We start from the raw sequence: 16,484 nt of genomic DNA, 5'->3' as shown, positions 1-16,484 counted from the left end.
TCTGCCACGCTATCTCTATGGTTTCCGTTTTCCCATGGCGGGGGCGAACGTCCACCGTCGCGTCTGTGCCTCCGTCTCGATGGTTAGTTCCCCCAAGCCCGGCTCCCACAATGCGCCGCGGCGGTCACGCGCGGGGCGGTGGCGGGCGTGGCGCGGCGCAGGCGCTGCGCTCGCTGGGTCTCGCGAGAGGGGGCGTGGCGGCGCTCCCGGCTGTCAGCGCGATGAGGCGGCGCCGCCGAGGCCCCCGCCGCTGCCCTCGCCGCTCCGCACCGCGCTGCCCGCCCCATGGCGTGTGAGAGGCTGGGGCCGCCGCCTGCTCCCGGCCCCGCCGCCCGCGCCTCGCAGGTAGGAGCGGGCTGGGCGGGGGCGGCCGGCGCGGGGGACGCGGTGACCCGGCGGGGCCCCGCCCGCACCCCCCCCTCGCTCCCTCCGTCCCTTCCTCCTTTTTCCCCCGCCTCCCGGTGCCCTGCAGGGTCCCGGCGCTGCGGTATCCGGGGGGGGAGCGGGGCCGGGCCTCGCTCGCTGAGCGCGGCCTGTCAGCGCCGCCGCCCCGCTGCGGCGCGGGGGAGGGGGCTGCCGGCTGCTTTTCCCCCCTCCGCCGCCGCTAGGCCGCTGGGCCAGCCGGGGGCGCGGGGCAGCCATTTGGTGGTGGTGGCTCCGGAATGACGGCGGGCGCAGGTGCGCGGCCGGCGGCTGCTGACAGCGGCCTGGTGGATGGGGGCCAGGGGAGCGGCTGGGCCGCTCTGCGCCCGCACCGGAGGACTTGAGGCCGGGAGGTTCTCGATTACGGCGCCGGCAGCAGCAGGCGGCCTGTGCTGTGGTGTCCTCCGGAGAGCTGCACCGGCGTCCCCAGCGGCCCTGCTCAGGTGGAGCTCTGCTTCGGGGTAATGGTGGAGGAGAGTCACGGTGGAAAACGGGCCTTAGGACTGCGCCTGTCATATCACGTTTGAAGTGTCTTAGAAACCCAAAACAACTGAGCAGGAAGAGCGTGTCTTGGCTCTGCTGGTGCGCTGAGAGCTTTAAGTTAAGCGCAGAAAGCATAAGCGAGGGCAGTAGTGCGGCTGGAGAGTGATGAGCTCTTGGTTACAGGGCTCGGACTGGGGTGACACCCAAGTGAGTGTAAATAATGACAAAGTTTAAGCTGCCAACCAGGGAAATTTCTGATTTAAGTCTGTTTTGCTTTAAGTGCAAACCTAGGGTTTGTCTGGGTTAAGTTATAGTTCCTGTAGCTCCTCCTGTGATTGTTCTTTCATGCCCATTGCAGCTGTATCAGAACGTTGAAGCAAAAATGAAAAGCAGCCCTTCAGATGACAAGCGTGAAAATGTGTAATTGGGGCAGGAAAGATCTTCTCGTCTTAAATGAGAACCAACACATACAACTGTAGCTCTTCTTAACCAAAATACTGTTATTTGACCTTTGCTCTGTGTTAAACATCTGTGGAAATTTTGGAAATTGGAGCTTCTGTTGCTTGTATAAATATTATTCCATGAAACACGGAATGCTTCATTTTTGTAATCAATCACTTCCCAAGACCTGCGTGCCTTTCTAATGAGCTGCTTGGTTCTGCAATGTAAGCAAAGCTTTCCACAAGAACAGGTTTCTGATTAACTTCTGGTCCTGTCTTGTTTGAGGTCATGGCCATTTCTCTCCAAAATATTAAATTCCCACAGTTCTAATGGCAGTGCTTGAGATAACTTGAAATTAAGCCCTCATCTTGAGTATCGATCTCTTTCAGTTAAAGCTTTGTTGGTTTACAGGAGATAGATTGTTTACAGCATCCAGAGGGTAACAGCTACCAGCATTTGTCATGTAAGGTGTACATTACTTTAGGTTTGGTCAGGTTTTGCTTAGCTCTTAATGAGATGCACAGAAGTGGTCTCCTCACTGACTGGGCAGTCCTAGTGAAAGGAAAAATCTATATACACAGGCATGCCGAAGTATTCTGTACAAACTCTAAGAAGGCTTTCTGACTCCTATGGAACTTTGTTTTCTTGCTTATATCTCAAATGGAATAAGTATTTCATTAAAATGATTTGGAAAATGTCAGAATATGGAATATTTCCTTTGCAAAACATAGTTTCAAAAAGAAAAACCTCATTGGTGAGGGTCCTTATTCTCTGAAAATATTAATGGAGAGTAAGGAATCCTTCGCTGATCTCCCCTTGAAGTAATTGTGTCAATATAGATCTGCTTAGAAAATTACTCCTTTTCTCTGCCTTCAGTTTAAGTTCAGCTGATTTTTTTGGTGGCAAAGGAAATGTTTCATTTATTTGCCCTTCAGTTAGTCCTGAAAAGTCAATACTGTTACAGGAGCTGAACTGGTATCAGGCAAGGACAAACTCTCCTTTCAGTGACACCTACGAAACACAAAAAAAGCCCACAGTGGCATTACGTAAGTACACAGGAAACTTAAAATCTAGTAACAGATTCCTGCTGGCAACACTTGGAACAGGAAAGAGCAGGTGTGAGCTGTTGGGGATACACTGACTCTAGTGTTGATCTGGGGGGGGTTTACCTCTGAACCCAGTGAACTTGAATGGTCGCTGAGCCACCATGAACTTCAATTTGTGTTAGTGAACTGTGTCACCATTCATAAGAATTTATTCTTCAGCCACATGTTCTAAGGAGGCAGGGTGGATCTGTGCTTTAATTTTTTAGGAAGCTAGCAAGTGAAGCGTCCTGTAGGTGATTTGGCATGTATTTATATATTTGGCGTATATAAATACATATGTTTGGACAGACATGTATATTTAGGACAGGAGGAAATGGAATGAAGCTGCCTCAGGGAAGTTCAGACTGAACATTAGGAAAAGGCTCTTCACTGGAAGGTGGTTGGTCCATGGAACAGGCTCCCCAGGGAAGTGGTCATGGCACCAAGCCTGTCAGAGTTCAAGGAATGTCTAGATGGTGGTCATGGCACCAAGCCTGTCAGAGTTCAAGGAATGTCTAGATGATGCTCTTGGCCTTATGGTTTAGATTTAGGTAGTCCTGCAAGGAGCAGAGTGTTGGACTCAGTGATCCTTATGAGTCCCTTCCAACTTGAGATATTCTGTGATTCTGGCATGTTACCAAGATTTCTTGATGATAACTTTTCTGTAATTTAAACTGAAATAGTGGATACTCCCGGTAGTATTAATGTTTAGTGAAAATATCACATTGAAATACTCTCTTTAATGGTCATGAAAGATTCTACTTTATATATAGAATTTGCACGTGATATAGAGATTTACATGTGACAGATATTATGGAATGTAGAAATAAGCAAGTCTGCTCTGTAAAGAGGATTTATTTTCATTTCAAGCCGTCATAGCTGAATGATGCAAAGCTATTATGGGGTGGCCCTTTTCTAAGCTTTTAATGAAGCTAGGTTTTTAGATCTGTTGATGGTGGCTGTTGAAGAGAAATGAGTAAAAGATTTTGCCGTTTCAGAGAATAATAGTGATCATTTGATTACATGAACACTAAGTTTTTGACCCAGTCTGGATGTTTCCAGAACTACATAACTTAGGAAGGAAGGTTTGAACAAGCTACCTCCTTGTAGTGCAAACAAATGATTAACCTGCATAAATGGAGATAGCTTAAAAAGAGGGAAAGAAAATACCATGATCTCTGCAGTCAACATTAGGAGCAAGTCAATATCAAGGACTAAAAATCAATTGGATTCTGAGATTTATGTGTAAATCCACAGTGAGATCATACTTGGACTACCTTAATTTGTGAAAATGATGCGTAATTTCACTAGTTTTTCAAGATTTTCCTTCACCTTTAGAGAAGAGTTTCCTTTGTTCGGGGACAGAATTATCCTGTGTCACATTCTAGTACAAGCTCTGCTTATATAGACTTCCCTTTGCCTGTGTCCCACAAGGGACCTGATGGAGTAGGCCTGAGCAGCTCCCCCGTAGGTCTGCAAGAAGGCTGCTTCTGTTCAGACATGACCGCTGGTGGTACTGCTGCTTCTCTTTTTGCCTAGGCTAAGGGGGAAGTGTGTTCAAGTTTTCAACCTTGAAAAGGAATGTAACTTGTGTGCACCACATTTTGTTACATGTCCTGTCTCCAGGCAATGCGGAGCTCTGAAGGGGATTGATCCCTGCCTTGTGTTGAACCTGTTTCCCTTTGAAGAGAAGAAAGTTTTCTTAGCCTGCGCCCCATGCTCACCATGTTACACAGGAACTGGGGCATGTGGCTGGTGAAGAGGCACCAAAATGTTTTGTTCCTTGCTGAAAGAACTATCCCTAGGTTGGGTTGAATAATTGATTAATAAATATGAACAAAAAATCTTTAACAATAAAGCAAAATCCAAGATGTCTGCATAGGTAGCTGAAGATGAGGCTGCAGTTGTCTTTGAATATTCAGTCCTTTCATGGACTAGCTTCAAGGGGAGGGACTGAACTTGCCCCATCTCTAAACATGTGTTTGCATTCTTCTCTGCAAGATGAAAAGATGGGTGAAAAGTATTTAAAAGTAATTGAATTTGTATATCTTAGTGCGAGTGAGAAATGTAACTGATTGAAGATGGAAGGCAACACCAGCATCACTAACTAAAGAAAACCCTTTCTCTATTTTGGTGTAAGGTTGTTGAACTCCTGAGGTTGGTAACTTCTGGTGTGGAGATCTCCTTCTGGTATTAGGCCTCTAAGCCCTGGATAAAAGGAAACTAAGATAAAGCATTGTCATGAGTTGCTAATTAGCCAGTGCAGGCAGTGTTCAGTTCAACGCTGGCTCAGTCTCCTGCTGTGAGGTTCTGAAACCTGTCCTTGCCTTGCTTAATGAATTGGTACCAAATTCAGGAGGCCAAGAGCCAGACATCTGACGCTGCTCTCCACAGATCAAGCCCTTTGTGTTTAAAGGTTTGTTGGAATTCCTGCAGATTTGTGTCATGTCTCTACCTTCCAAATAGCCCTTTATTATATCTGAACAAAATGTGATGTTTGTTGGCTGGTGCTGTGTGCTGATAGATCAGAGAAGCAGACAGACGGTAACTGCTGAGCCTGGTGCTGTAGCCTTTCCTGAGAAGTATGAACTGGAAGTTTTTCCAGATACCAATTTTCATGGAATGTGTGCGCATTTCAGACATGATGTAACTCAAATCACATCTGTTCAAAAGTGGTCCAGGGGTCCTGCGGTTCATGTGGTAGAGGAACAGACTAATAGAACTGCATGGTCACCTAAGCTTGGTTTCTTAAGGAAATCAGGATTAAACAATATTTATTGTCCAAAAGTTGTTGAGTAACAACCATGACTTTAATTAGTTGTAGAGAAAGACATGGGATTAGGTAGCTAAAAGTTAATGTAGAATAAGAACATCTAAATCTTACAACTTCCATCTGTTGTGAATGGTAAGGCTGTTTGAGGAAGGTTTGGGGGCTTCACCTTTCCTTCTTTCTGCCTCACCTTCCGGTTTCATCAAATATTCTTCTGGTCTCAAATCATGCGAAAATCAGTCATTTATCACTGTTACCCCACTCCGCTGCAGCCAGCCCTGCAGTGGGCATACAGTGTTGCTGTATTAGAAACAGAAAATTACTCCACTGCCATACTTTTTATTTATTATGTAATCTCTGAACTTGGGCTCGTGCGTTTTCCAGTTTGTCATCTGAAGTATTGCTTCTAAATGCAATAGTGTAAAATCTATTGTAACTATACTATCTACAGAGCTTTTAAGTAAAAATCACCGTTACCTTGTATGTTTGGCCAGTTTCTGTATCAGCCATTTTCTTGGGGTTTGGGTGGTTTTTTTTTTTGCGGAGTGCTACTACAACTCCAAAATGATTTCTAGTTTACCTTCTTTATTACATTCTCTCCTCCTTGTGGTTGCTCAGTTTAGAGCACTGGATCAATTTGTACTTCAAGAGGACATCCCTGGAATACACTGCTTCTGACGAGGAGCACGCATCTGTGAAACATTGGGCTTATGCTTTTTGGAGAAGTTGACATGATAATTAGGAGATGGGAGGTTGTTTCTTAACACACTGGAGCGCAGGAGTGGCAGGAGAGCTGGCAGGCTTAATAGAGTGTGGAGCCTCCTTTTGCATATGGCTGCTGGAAGTTTTAGGAGTTGAGAGCTCTCCCCAGCTGTTTGCTGATTTAATTAGATTTCTTCCTGTCAAGAAATCTGAAGGACAACACATGCTTAGTGGAATCTGTCATTTATGGGGATGAAATATCCACAGATAGATCTTTAAATTCAGTGGTGCACACTTGAAGAATCTGTTGTGTTAGTTTCTATGCTGGTCCGGAAAACAAACAACTCTATTTTAAAAGCTTGTCAGTAGAAAGGTGGCTGTTTCTTGTGAGTATCTCTGGAAACTGAATGTGAGGACTGTCTGAGAGCAGAGATTCCTGCATTGGAGGTTAATTACTGAGCAGTGTGGAAATAGAGACTGGTTTTTAGCTTGTTAGTGACGTACCAGCAGCTGAACTGGTGTGGACTGGCCTTTCCTTCAACTTTTCGCTGTGCGAGTCACAGCAGTAGCACACTTCCTGAGCTGTCCAGTTTGTGCTGCTACCTGTGTGGCACAGTCAGGTGGAAAGACACCAGTGTGGTTCCTGGGTCAGCAGTAGTATTGGTGTTGTTAGCTTGATGCTGGCAGAAAGCTTTAAGGGAAGTGTTTGCTGCAAGTTCATGCTGCAGTTCTGTGCCTCTTTTGTCCTGCTGTTCTGGTAGGGAAGCTGGAGTAGATGTGCTGAAGGAAATGGTGGGATTCTTCATAGAGGAATTAAAATCTTTCTAGGCATGTTGACTCATTGTTTGCTTTTGCTGTTATTTGTTTTGCTTTTGAATTTCCTTCCTTCCAAGACACGTGTAGTAATAGATTAAAGAGGGCTGCAGTTTTTTCCTCCCTGCAAGAGCTTTGGTTGTGCTTTCCTAGAAGTTGGGTGAAAATCAATTTTGTGTAATGCGTGTGAATATTCTGGCTTATGTTGAAACTGTTACCTCAGCAGTTTGGTTTGGAAGGGATCGGTTCAACTTCCAGTTTGTTGTGTTTTACACTTACTATGGGAATTCATTTTGGGGGGAAAATCACTGCATAATATTGAAAAGCTCACTGAGATAAGGACATCTTGTACAAGTATCGTGTTACTTAAAGGGCACTGAATGTTCATAGTACTGAATAGCGTTTCTAAACAGATGGTTATAATTAACATAAAATACATCCACAGATAGAGTCTATTTGGTGTTCTCGTAATGATTTCAATGGTCCAATACTTTAGCATTCATTAAACTGTGGCACAACCAACAATGGAATTGCAGCAGAGTTACTGGATTCAAACTGGAGAGGAGAGCTCAGCTTCCTCAACGCAATTACCTTTTTTCCATCATTGGAGGAAAAAAATAAGATGTTAAACATGTAATTATAGCATTTGTGTGTTTGCATTTCTAACAAGCTGCTAGGAGAAGCTTGTTCATAGCCTTGAAGTGAACTAACTGGTCTCCAGGTTGCATAGAAAGTCAACATCATTGCACATTGCAGCGAAGGGTGGGGCTGCTCAGCTCTTAGATGGAGCTGTGGATTTCAGTCTGCATGATGTGAACGGTTTCGATGAACTACTTAGGCCTGTTATGTCTACCAAGAACTTATGTAAGGTGGGATGTCCTTCAGAACAGTTCCTATAAATCCATATTTTCTTTGGGGCATGTTTATGTAAACAGTTTTCAAGGCACTACTGCACAGTGTGAGATGCTTCAAGACTTAATAGCAAGCCAGGTGAAATTATTGCTTGCCTTACTGTAAGCTTTGTCCCAAATACCTGGAATTTCAACACATCAGAGATTTTCTCGCTGTGAGTACGTGGAAGCGAAGTTGCATTCCTGTGTAAGGTAGAGATGTGAAAAGCAAAATTGAATACAGCAACCTCTGCCCTTGAGCTCCTCAATGAGTTCTTGGGAGAAAAGGGGAAGTAACACAAGAGAATCATAAAACTAAAACCGAACCTCGTATTCTTTTAGTGTTTTCTTATGGTTCTTAGCTTTTGCGAATTGATTTGTCTTTTACAGAAAGAAAGGCAAAGCTGTGTTTAGTTTGATGTCTGATGAAGTCAGAATAAGCTCTGCAGAAGGGAGGCATTGCTCTATTTCAGATGGAAATAACATTTAACTACCCCTCGCAAAAACATACACAGATTCTGTGTCTTCTCTGTGTAGAATGGCCAGGCCCATTCTACAGCCAGGGAGTGCTGTCAGGGTTTTGAAAACTCAAAGTCAGATGAGATAGTGTGAGATGATTACTGTGATTCATGCTTTTACATGTTCTGTGCCAATGTCTTCCTCTTCCTACACTAAAGGTGTATTTAATCCTGTGAGAAGAACTTTAATGTCATTTGTTGTGAATAGGTTCAACTTGTAGTCTGCATCAGTTCAGTTCATGAGCTCATTTTGGTACAATTATTAAGCTAATGTGAAGCTGGGGTTTTTGATGACTTCAATATAAGGATTTGGGTGTCTTCTGTAAAATACAATGGTGGTTTGTTTATTTCTTAATGAAAAAAATAATTCTAAATTACCAGAAAGCATGTTTTAAATACTCTGTTATTCACTTGCAGCTGCCAAAACATAGGACAGAGAAATAATGGTCTTCTAGCCTGCTAAACAAGCGTCCAGCTTCCACTATGCCTGTGCAGGCAGCTCAGTGGACAGAATTTCTGTCCTGCCCAATCTGCTACAACGAGTTTGATGAGAATGTGCACAAACCCATCAGCTTAGGTTGCTCTCACACTGTCTGTAAGACCTGCCTGAACAAGCTTCATCGCAAGGCATGTCCTTTCGACCAGACTGCCATCAACACGGACATCGATGTTCTTCCTGTAAACTTCGCACTCCTCCAGCTAGTTGGAGCCCAGGTATGATTTAAGCAGCTCTTTGGTTTGCCACTTTGTGTTATTGCCATTTACATGCCAGTTGCAACACGGGTGCTGATCTTTTTCCCTCGTTTTAGTCTTAAAAAATCAGTAAGACACAAACTTTGTTATATTTAGAAGTCCTCAAAGAGGACCAAACCATTTTCAGGACCATCCTCATAAAATGTAACCATTGTAAGGTGAATGCTGGTTTAAAAAGGCTCTTGAACTGTGGCTGGAGAAAAAAATCCATTACAAAATAGTTCTGTCACAACTGTCACTGGAAAAGTGAACCTACAGATTGCATTCATTCATCATATGCTCACAAGGAGTCTGGTTTCTGCATGTCACATGTTTAAAAGTAGCTTGCTCTTTAACCAGCTTTCAGAAGTGTGTTTTGTTGTATTTGGGTTTTTGAAGTATGCACGATGATGGGTTTCCAGTTGTGTTTTCAGACACTGGCTAATCAGGCCGGGAACATTCCCTGCGCTGTCTTGTAGCAGTGGCAAAACAGCGATTATGTAATCAGTACTGTGCCTTACAGAGACTAAATAAGTCTGCTCACCTTCTGCTGGTTCATATGCTTTAAGATATTATTCTTCCTGTAACATCTGGGCATTTTAAGTAACATAAGAAACAGAAGATACTTTTTACATTGCTTTTTAATGGCTTATCACATGCCTCGACACAGCTATTGATAATAACACTATATCAAAGTGGTTTTGTTTCTCCAGTTCACGTGTTCCTTTCATTTTTGTCATTTCTAACTTTGTGTCAGATCACAGCCTTGATCTTACAACAGTTACTTTCCTTGTCTTTTAACTTCTTGCACTGTCTTTCAAACAATTTAATGTTTTGTGACTTATACTCCCTCTGTTCTCGCTGTCTGACCTTGTTACTCTGGGTTTTTTCCAGCAAGTGAAGTTCGCTAGTTCTCCTTGAAGATTTTGTCATGCCCAGATTATGCTTAAATGATTTTTTTAACTTTACTTTTGATTTTTTTCATATTATTTTCTTGCCAGTTTGTTTTATAACTTCCCTTGTGTCTCTGTAGTAAATCATGCTGATCTCATACACTGATCATCCCCTGAAATCTTGTGTTTTTCATTCATCTTTTAAGTTCCTTCTCATTAGACCTTCATTATTGTTTTCTATCCTACTTATGTTCTTAATGTGTTGAATACTAACAAAAATAATGTTTCATCACTCCAACCCTCATCTTGATCCCTTTTTGTTATTCTTTACTGCATTCTACATACCTTTGGTGGGTCCCATCTCTCACTTCTCTAAAAAGCAGTGTAAATCTGCAGTGTTACATATTAATAGTAGCGATGTTGGTGCTGTCGAAGACATATCAGGTAGCCTGGTATGTATAATTCTTCTCTTCTGTCTTCCCCCTTGCATTTTCTTAGGTACCCGATCATCAGACAGTAAAGTTGAGTAATGTAGGCGAGAACAAACATTATGAAGTAGCAAAGAAATGTGTTGAGGATTTGGCACTCTACTTAAAGCCATTAAGTGGAGGGAAAGGTGAGTCTCTGCTGAACAGTGGAATTTTGATGAAGCTCACTTTGAACAGCACTGTGTTTACAGCACTGATTTTAGACATCAAATGGATAACCCTCTCATTTTTGTGATAGTTTCCCATATATCTTTAAAAGCTTGTTCTCACTTGTGACACTTGGGTTTTTTAGAATTTAAGTTTACAAGATACTCCTTTTTTATTTATTTCTACCTCGAGGCTAACTTTGTACTAAAGCTGAACTTTCCTTAAAGGACAGGCTTGATGTCCATGTCAGACTTTAAAATCCTTTTTGATAACACAGAGTTGCTGAAGAGAAGGCAAGATGCCTGGGACTAGTGTCCAAGTCCTAAAGAAAGACACATGTTACTACACTTTTTTGTCTTATACAGATAAATTCATCTGGATAAAAGCAATAGTTCACCTTTTCTCTCTTCCTTTGAAGGTGTTGCAAGCTTGAATCAGAGTGCACTGAGCCGTCCAATGCAAAGGAAGCTTGTGACACTGGTGAACTGTCAGCTGGTGGAGGAAGAGGGTCGGGTCAGAGCTATGAGAGCAGCTCGATCACTGGGAGAGAGAACTGTCACGGAACTGATCTTGCAGCACCAAAATCCTCAGCAGCTTTCTGCCAATCTTTGGGCTGCTGTCAGGGCACGAGGATGCCAGTTTCTAGGACCAGGTAAGATACCTGTAGAGGCTGCAGCAGAGTATATTTAGCTGTACCTTGTTGTAACAAGGTTGCAGCATACTTTAATCTTAAAGTTTATAATGATCATGTTTATATCTTTGATAGAAAAAGCAAATTCTTAGAGTGCTGCTGAAGCAGGCAAAGAAATGAGAAGGAAATTATGTTTAAACTGAAATTAGTCCTCTTTTTATTCCAGTAACTGATGTTAGCATTCCTGCACACTGTCCCTGTATTTATTTTATAGTTCCATGGTGTAGCATTGATAAGACGCTACAGGATGACAAAGGCTGCATGATTGCACGGTGGAATAAAATATAGAACCTGCACTACTGATGTGTTTATTACTGAAAATTAGTCATAGCTTTTTGTTTGCTGTGCTTTGAGTGCTTCTAAATACTACTTCTAAATCAGCAAACTTCTTAAAATGCTTACAAAGCTTTTTTCTTATGATTAGGGAAATAAAAATAATAAGGAATTACATTCAAGATGATTCAGATGCCTACTTATAATGTTAATATATGATAGCCTTGCTGATTTCTGGCAATGTGTTTCATCTTTTACTCTTGTGTGTTAAAGCTATGCAAGAGGAGGCACTGAAACTTGTATTACTGGCACTGGAAGATGGCTCTGCACTCTCAAGAAAAGTTTTGGTACTTTTTGTTGTGCAAAGGCTAGAACCAAGATTTCCTCAGGCCTCTAAAACGAGCATTGGTCATGTTGTGCAGCTACTGTATAGAGCATCTTGCTTTAAGGTAAAATACCAATGTTTGAAGTTTGTTATTGTGAATTAGCGCAGCTCCAGAGAACCTTACCTAGGATTAGTATCTTTCACCTGTGAAATGTTACATAAATTCATTTTCTATGCATTTAAATAGTACAGACTGTAATCAGTTTCTACACATTTAAATAGTACAGACTATAAGATGTTTATCTAGAGCTGTCATGAAATAGTTGTTTGATATTTAAAATTCCCTGCAAAAGGAACAAATGTAGTACTGGGAACTTCCCTAGCCCCAACACTAGGCATGAGAGGGACACCAGACAGAGATTGCTCTCAGCCTGAGCTCCAGCCTTGTGTTCCCACATATTTGTCACTCTCTAGTCTTTCTTTTGTCTGTTATCTGGCCACCTTGCACTGAAGAGGTTCTTTATTTTTGATACATAAGGATGGCTTGTTTAAACTGAATGTTCCCAACTCTTTATATCTGGAGAAGAATGAAAAGTTAATTCCATGGGTCTTCGTTCCTTTTTGAATCACAATTAAAAACATGATTATCACAACATCACTAAACTAAACAGTAACATAATGAGACCTGTTGCTCTCATTTATGACAAATACCTTCTCTAACCTAAGAGTTTTACTTAACTTTTACACTGGGCTTTCAGTTAAATATTCTAGTTTTTAAATTTCAGTATCTTAAAATTGTCCCTTTTAATAAGTTCCTTCTGGAGGCTTTCCTGTTTCTTTAAGTCATCTTTTAATACTGTGTAGCAAAAACTACTGGTAGAATTACTAAATATGTAACTGTGACTTAAGCAATCTGATTACTTTGTAGTTGGAAGTAGCAAGTTGGTGTAGCTTTGCATCAATGATCCTGTAGAAACTTGACGAGCTGGTGTGTCTGCTTGTGCACTGCTGGCTATGAGGGTGAATACGTGGAAAAGAACCGCAGTATATGCTGAATATACAAAACCAATACTTTTGTGATTTGTGCTGTATAACTGTCTTTTTCTAATGGACTTGGAGATTTTTTTTTGTTAAAGGAGGATTGTTTAATTATTCCTGTTTATTAGGTCACTAAAAGGGATGAAGATTCTTCTCTGATGCAGCTTAAAGAAGAGTTTCGGAGTTATGAGGCTTTGCGAAGAGAACATGATGCCCAAATTGTTCACATTGCTATGGAAGCAGGACTTCGAATATCACCAGAACAATGGTCTTCTCTTCTGTATGGTGACTTGGCACATAAATCACACATGCAATCCATTATTGACAAGGTTTGTTGAAGGCATGATTTTAGTATCTTTGTAGGATTAGATAAGACTATTAAATGTTGTACTAACCAAGAAATGCTTGAGTTAACTTCTTGTCTGTAGTTATATAAAATACTAATTAAACTAGGATGAAAGGAGTTTTCCCACTATAGTGTCTTCTTCATATGAAGATGTTCACATTTTGGTGTTCAATAGTTTAAGACTAATTCCCTTTTATGTGTCTTATGATGAAGCTTCATAGGGCAGATTCTGAGATGAGAGATCAAATTTCTCTCCAGTGATACTCTCTATATGCCATCTGAAGACACTACATAACGCATTTAGAAACCAGTGTAATGAAAATCTTTCTCAGATCAGTAGTTCATGGTTGTAAGATGCAGCACACTAATGCTTGCTTTGTTTTCAGCTCCAATCTCCAGAGTCTTTTGCAAAGAGTGTACAAGAATTGACAATTGTCTTGCAGCGCACAGGGGATCCTGCAAACTTAAACAGGCTGAGGCCTCATTTAGAGCTCCTGGCAAACATAGATCCAAATCCAGGTATGCAAGTGAAGCTTTTTGAATGTTCTTTTGATGTTTTTTGTACATAACAAAGAAAATTATTAAGATAACTTACATTCCTTGTTTACGAAATTCCTGTTTATTACTATATAATAAACTCTTCTTCAGGGCTGTCTGAGTTCTGTCCTAGTACTTGGTGTTTTGAAGTACTAGAAAAGTTGCCTCTTCTTACTTATGTTACTACTGGAATTATTGTCAGAATGACAAGCCTGCTTTTAATGATTTTTAGATGCAGCATCTCCAACATGGGAGCAGCTGGAAAATGCAATGGTTGCTGTAAAGACTGTGGTACATGGGCTAGTGGATTTCATTCAGAATTACAGTAGAAAAGGCCATGAAACTCCACAGGTAACTATATATGTTGTAATGTGCGTTTACTGAATGATGTAACTTTGAGAAAGTACTATTGCTTTGAAACATTTATGGCCTTGTCTGTGGAATAATTGATGATACTGTTAACCGCATTCAGGTTTTGAGAACTTAACATTTCTAAATACAGAATGCAGCAGAACTTGCTGTAGTGAGATCCGTATGATGGTGTAGTATTTACCCCATCAACAAGAAATTTCCTTAATTTTCTGATTAAAGATGCAAAATGTAAAAACATTTTGAATGTGGCTTGTGTATTTTAAGTCTGATTTTATGTAAGTTGTCTGCTAGATTGTAAAAGGAATGTCTGGTGGCTTGATTTTTCTTTGCACAGCCACAACCAAATAGCAAATACAAAACAAGTATGTGCCGAGACCTTCGACAGCAAGGGGGATGTCCAAGAGGAACAAACTGTACATTTGCTCATTCTCAGGAAGAGCTCGAAAAGTGAGTCTGGGAGATTTTCTTCTTTTTTTCATTAATATTTTTTTTTCTTATTTTTAATTTAAATCCAAGAATCTCCATAGAATTTTGAAAACAGTTTCTTCTCTACGTTTATTCATTTGGAAGGATTTGTGAATCCCGTGAAGTCATAACTCTATATAAAATTGAAACTACAGTAAAGCAATGCCTGCAAGCTAATTCCAGTTTTATTTTCTGTTTTACCCCACATAAAGTAAAATTTCCTGTCCTGAAACTAAGTCTAGGCTCAGGGTCTGTCAGGAATTGCTTATATCAACTACAAGGTGGAGAATGTTAATTACATTTTAATTGTTTAAGGAATAAAGTGAGTTATTTCTGCGTGTGTGTTCTTGAAACTGTTTTCGCCCAAAACCATATGCAAAGAACTGCAGAAGTGGATCTTCTGAGAGGTGACGTCTGGTTACGGAGGAAGATGTTGATGTTCGGTTTGCAGGTTGTTGAAGATAAGAACCATGTTTTGAAGTCTTGTAATTTTGTTCATACCACATTCCTCTCAATCCTTTCCTTTTGCTAGTTTTACAAATACATTAAAATTCATAATAAGTGCTTTTTAAATCTTCTTTTGTCTGTTTTACATGTGCTTGTTTATAGATACCGCTTGAGGAACAAAAAAATCAGTGCAACAGTGAGAACATTCCCCCTTCTAAATAAAGTTGGAGTAAATAGCACCGTCTCAACCACAACAGGAAACGTAATTTCTGTCATAGGAAGCCCTGAAGCAACAGGGAAGATGGTGCCAAGTACTAATGGAATAGCTAATCTGGAAAGTGGGGTTCCCCAGTTGATCCCTCGCTGTGCAGACACCTCCTTGAGAGCTCTGGAGAACACCAAGAAGGGAGGGAAGACTGGAGCCAATGGCCAGAATGTTTCTGGGTCCCCTACAGAATCACTACCTGAAAAGTAGGTAACCTTTATTCATAAAGATAACCAAGCACAACATTTTGCTTGTGGATTATCATGGAGTTTGTGGTGGCAAACAGTACATGCTGAATTCTGGTCTTGGCTTGCTGTTGTTGGTGCTCACTGACTGCAGACTTGTGTAAGATGTACTGCAGTGCAGGTATAGTTATACACGGTCTGTGGACTCAAGCTGTCAGAGCCAGCATCGATTGTTTTAGCTGTTGAATACTCCCATGCAATAGAGATGAAATGATAAATCTCTCCCTTTAGCTTTTATTCTGTTATTCTCAGGCTTGTATCTTACTTACTTTTGGGTTATCACATCCAAGTAAAACAAAAAAATTGCACTCAAAATTTGGCATTTCCTGAAACCAGGAAGGGTGCACACAGTGCGCCTTAACACTCCCTCAATAATCTTGGAAACCTTCTAGTTCTGGGGTTTGCCTTTAAAACTTTTTAGATACTTCCCTAGGAAGGCCTGAGGCTCTAAACAGCTTTTCAAAGCTTTTGTTTTTACCACAGTACACTTGTAAGTGGTATGTAAGCTTCTGGTTACATACCCAAATGTTTATATCCACTTTTGAGTTCTCTTAGGACGAAGTCTAAGATGTAGGATCTGAAGGATCTAAGATGTAAAATGATCCTAAGATGTAGGATCATTTTGGGGTATGAGAAACAAAATTCCAGAGGAAATTACATAGCCCAAATTTCCACATGACGTGGGAGTGTACATGGTGAGATGACTAACTGAAATAAGTCAAGATCTGCCTAATGATTTCTTGGTAATCCTTTTCAGTAAAATTGGTTCTCCACCCAAGACTCCTGTAAGCCAGGCAGCAGCTACCTCAGCTGGTCCTCCTAATATTGGAACAGAAGTTAATTCTGTGCCTCCAAAATCCAGCCCGTTTGTTCCCAGAGTACCCGTCTACCCTCCACACTCTGATAATGTTCAATATTTCCAAGATCCCCGGACTCAGCTGTCATATGAAGTTCCACAGTACCCACAGGCAGGTGAGTGAGATGAGCACTGAATGACAAACAGCTCTGAACCTTTCTGTAGATAAGCCTGAATACTGAGAAATAACTTTTATCTCAATGTTTTATGTTTGTTTTGTTAATACCAGATGAGTCTTC

General features: G+C 41.3%; 1 protein-coding gene across 8 annotated transcripts in view; it reads left to right on the top strand.

Moving 5' to 3' along the window:
- The first annotated feature begins 208 nt into the window (after positions 1–208).
- RC3H2 (ring finger and CCCH-type domains 2) overlaps positions 209–16,484 on the top strand; it is a 30,136-nt gene continuing 13,860 nt past the window's right edge. For 7 of the 8 annotated variants that reach the window (XM_080630367.1, XM_080630365.1, XM_080630364.1 and 4 more), the window contains exons 1-11: positions 209–345; positions 8,543–8,839; positions 10,249–10,366; positions 10,804–11,037; positions 11,623–11,798; positions 12,841–13,041; positions 13,445–13,577; positions 13,828–13,946; positions 14,302–14,414; positions 15,042–15,350; positions 16,147–16,361. In XM_080630367.1, coding sequence (XP_080486493.1) covers positions 8,609–8,839; positions 10,249–10,366; positions 10,804–11,037; positions 11,623–11,798; positions 12,841–13,041; positions 13,445–13,577; positions 13,828–13,946; positions 14,302–14,414; positions 15,042–15,350; positions 16,147–16,361 — 1,849 coding nt within the window. In that variant the 5' untranslated portion in view covers positions 209–345; positions 8,543–8,608. Of the gene's footprint in view, positions 346–374; positions 1,114–8,542; positions 8,840–10,248; positions 10,367–10,803; positions 11,038–11,622; positions 11,799–12,840; positions 13,042–13,444; positions 13,578–13,827; positions 13,947–14,301; positions 14,415–15,041; positions 15,351–16,146; positions 16,362–16,484 lie in introns of those variants that run through there. The other variant, XM_080630361.1, reaches the window with a different exon arrangement.

This window comes from Psittacula echo (assembly GCF_963264785.1).
Source record: "Psittacula echo genome assembly, chromosome: 16".
Taxonomy (NCBI): domain Eukaryota; kingdom Metazoa; phylum Chordata; class Aves; order Psittaciformes; family Psittacidae; genus Psittacula; species Psittacula echo.
This window is presented reverse-complemented; position numbering and strand designations above follow the sequence as displayed.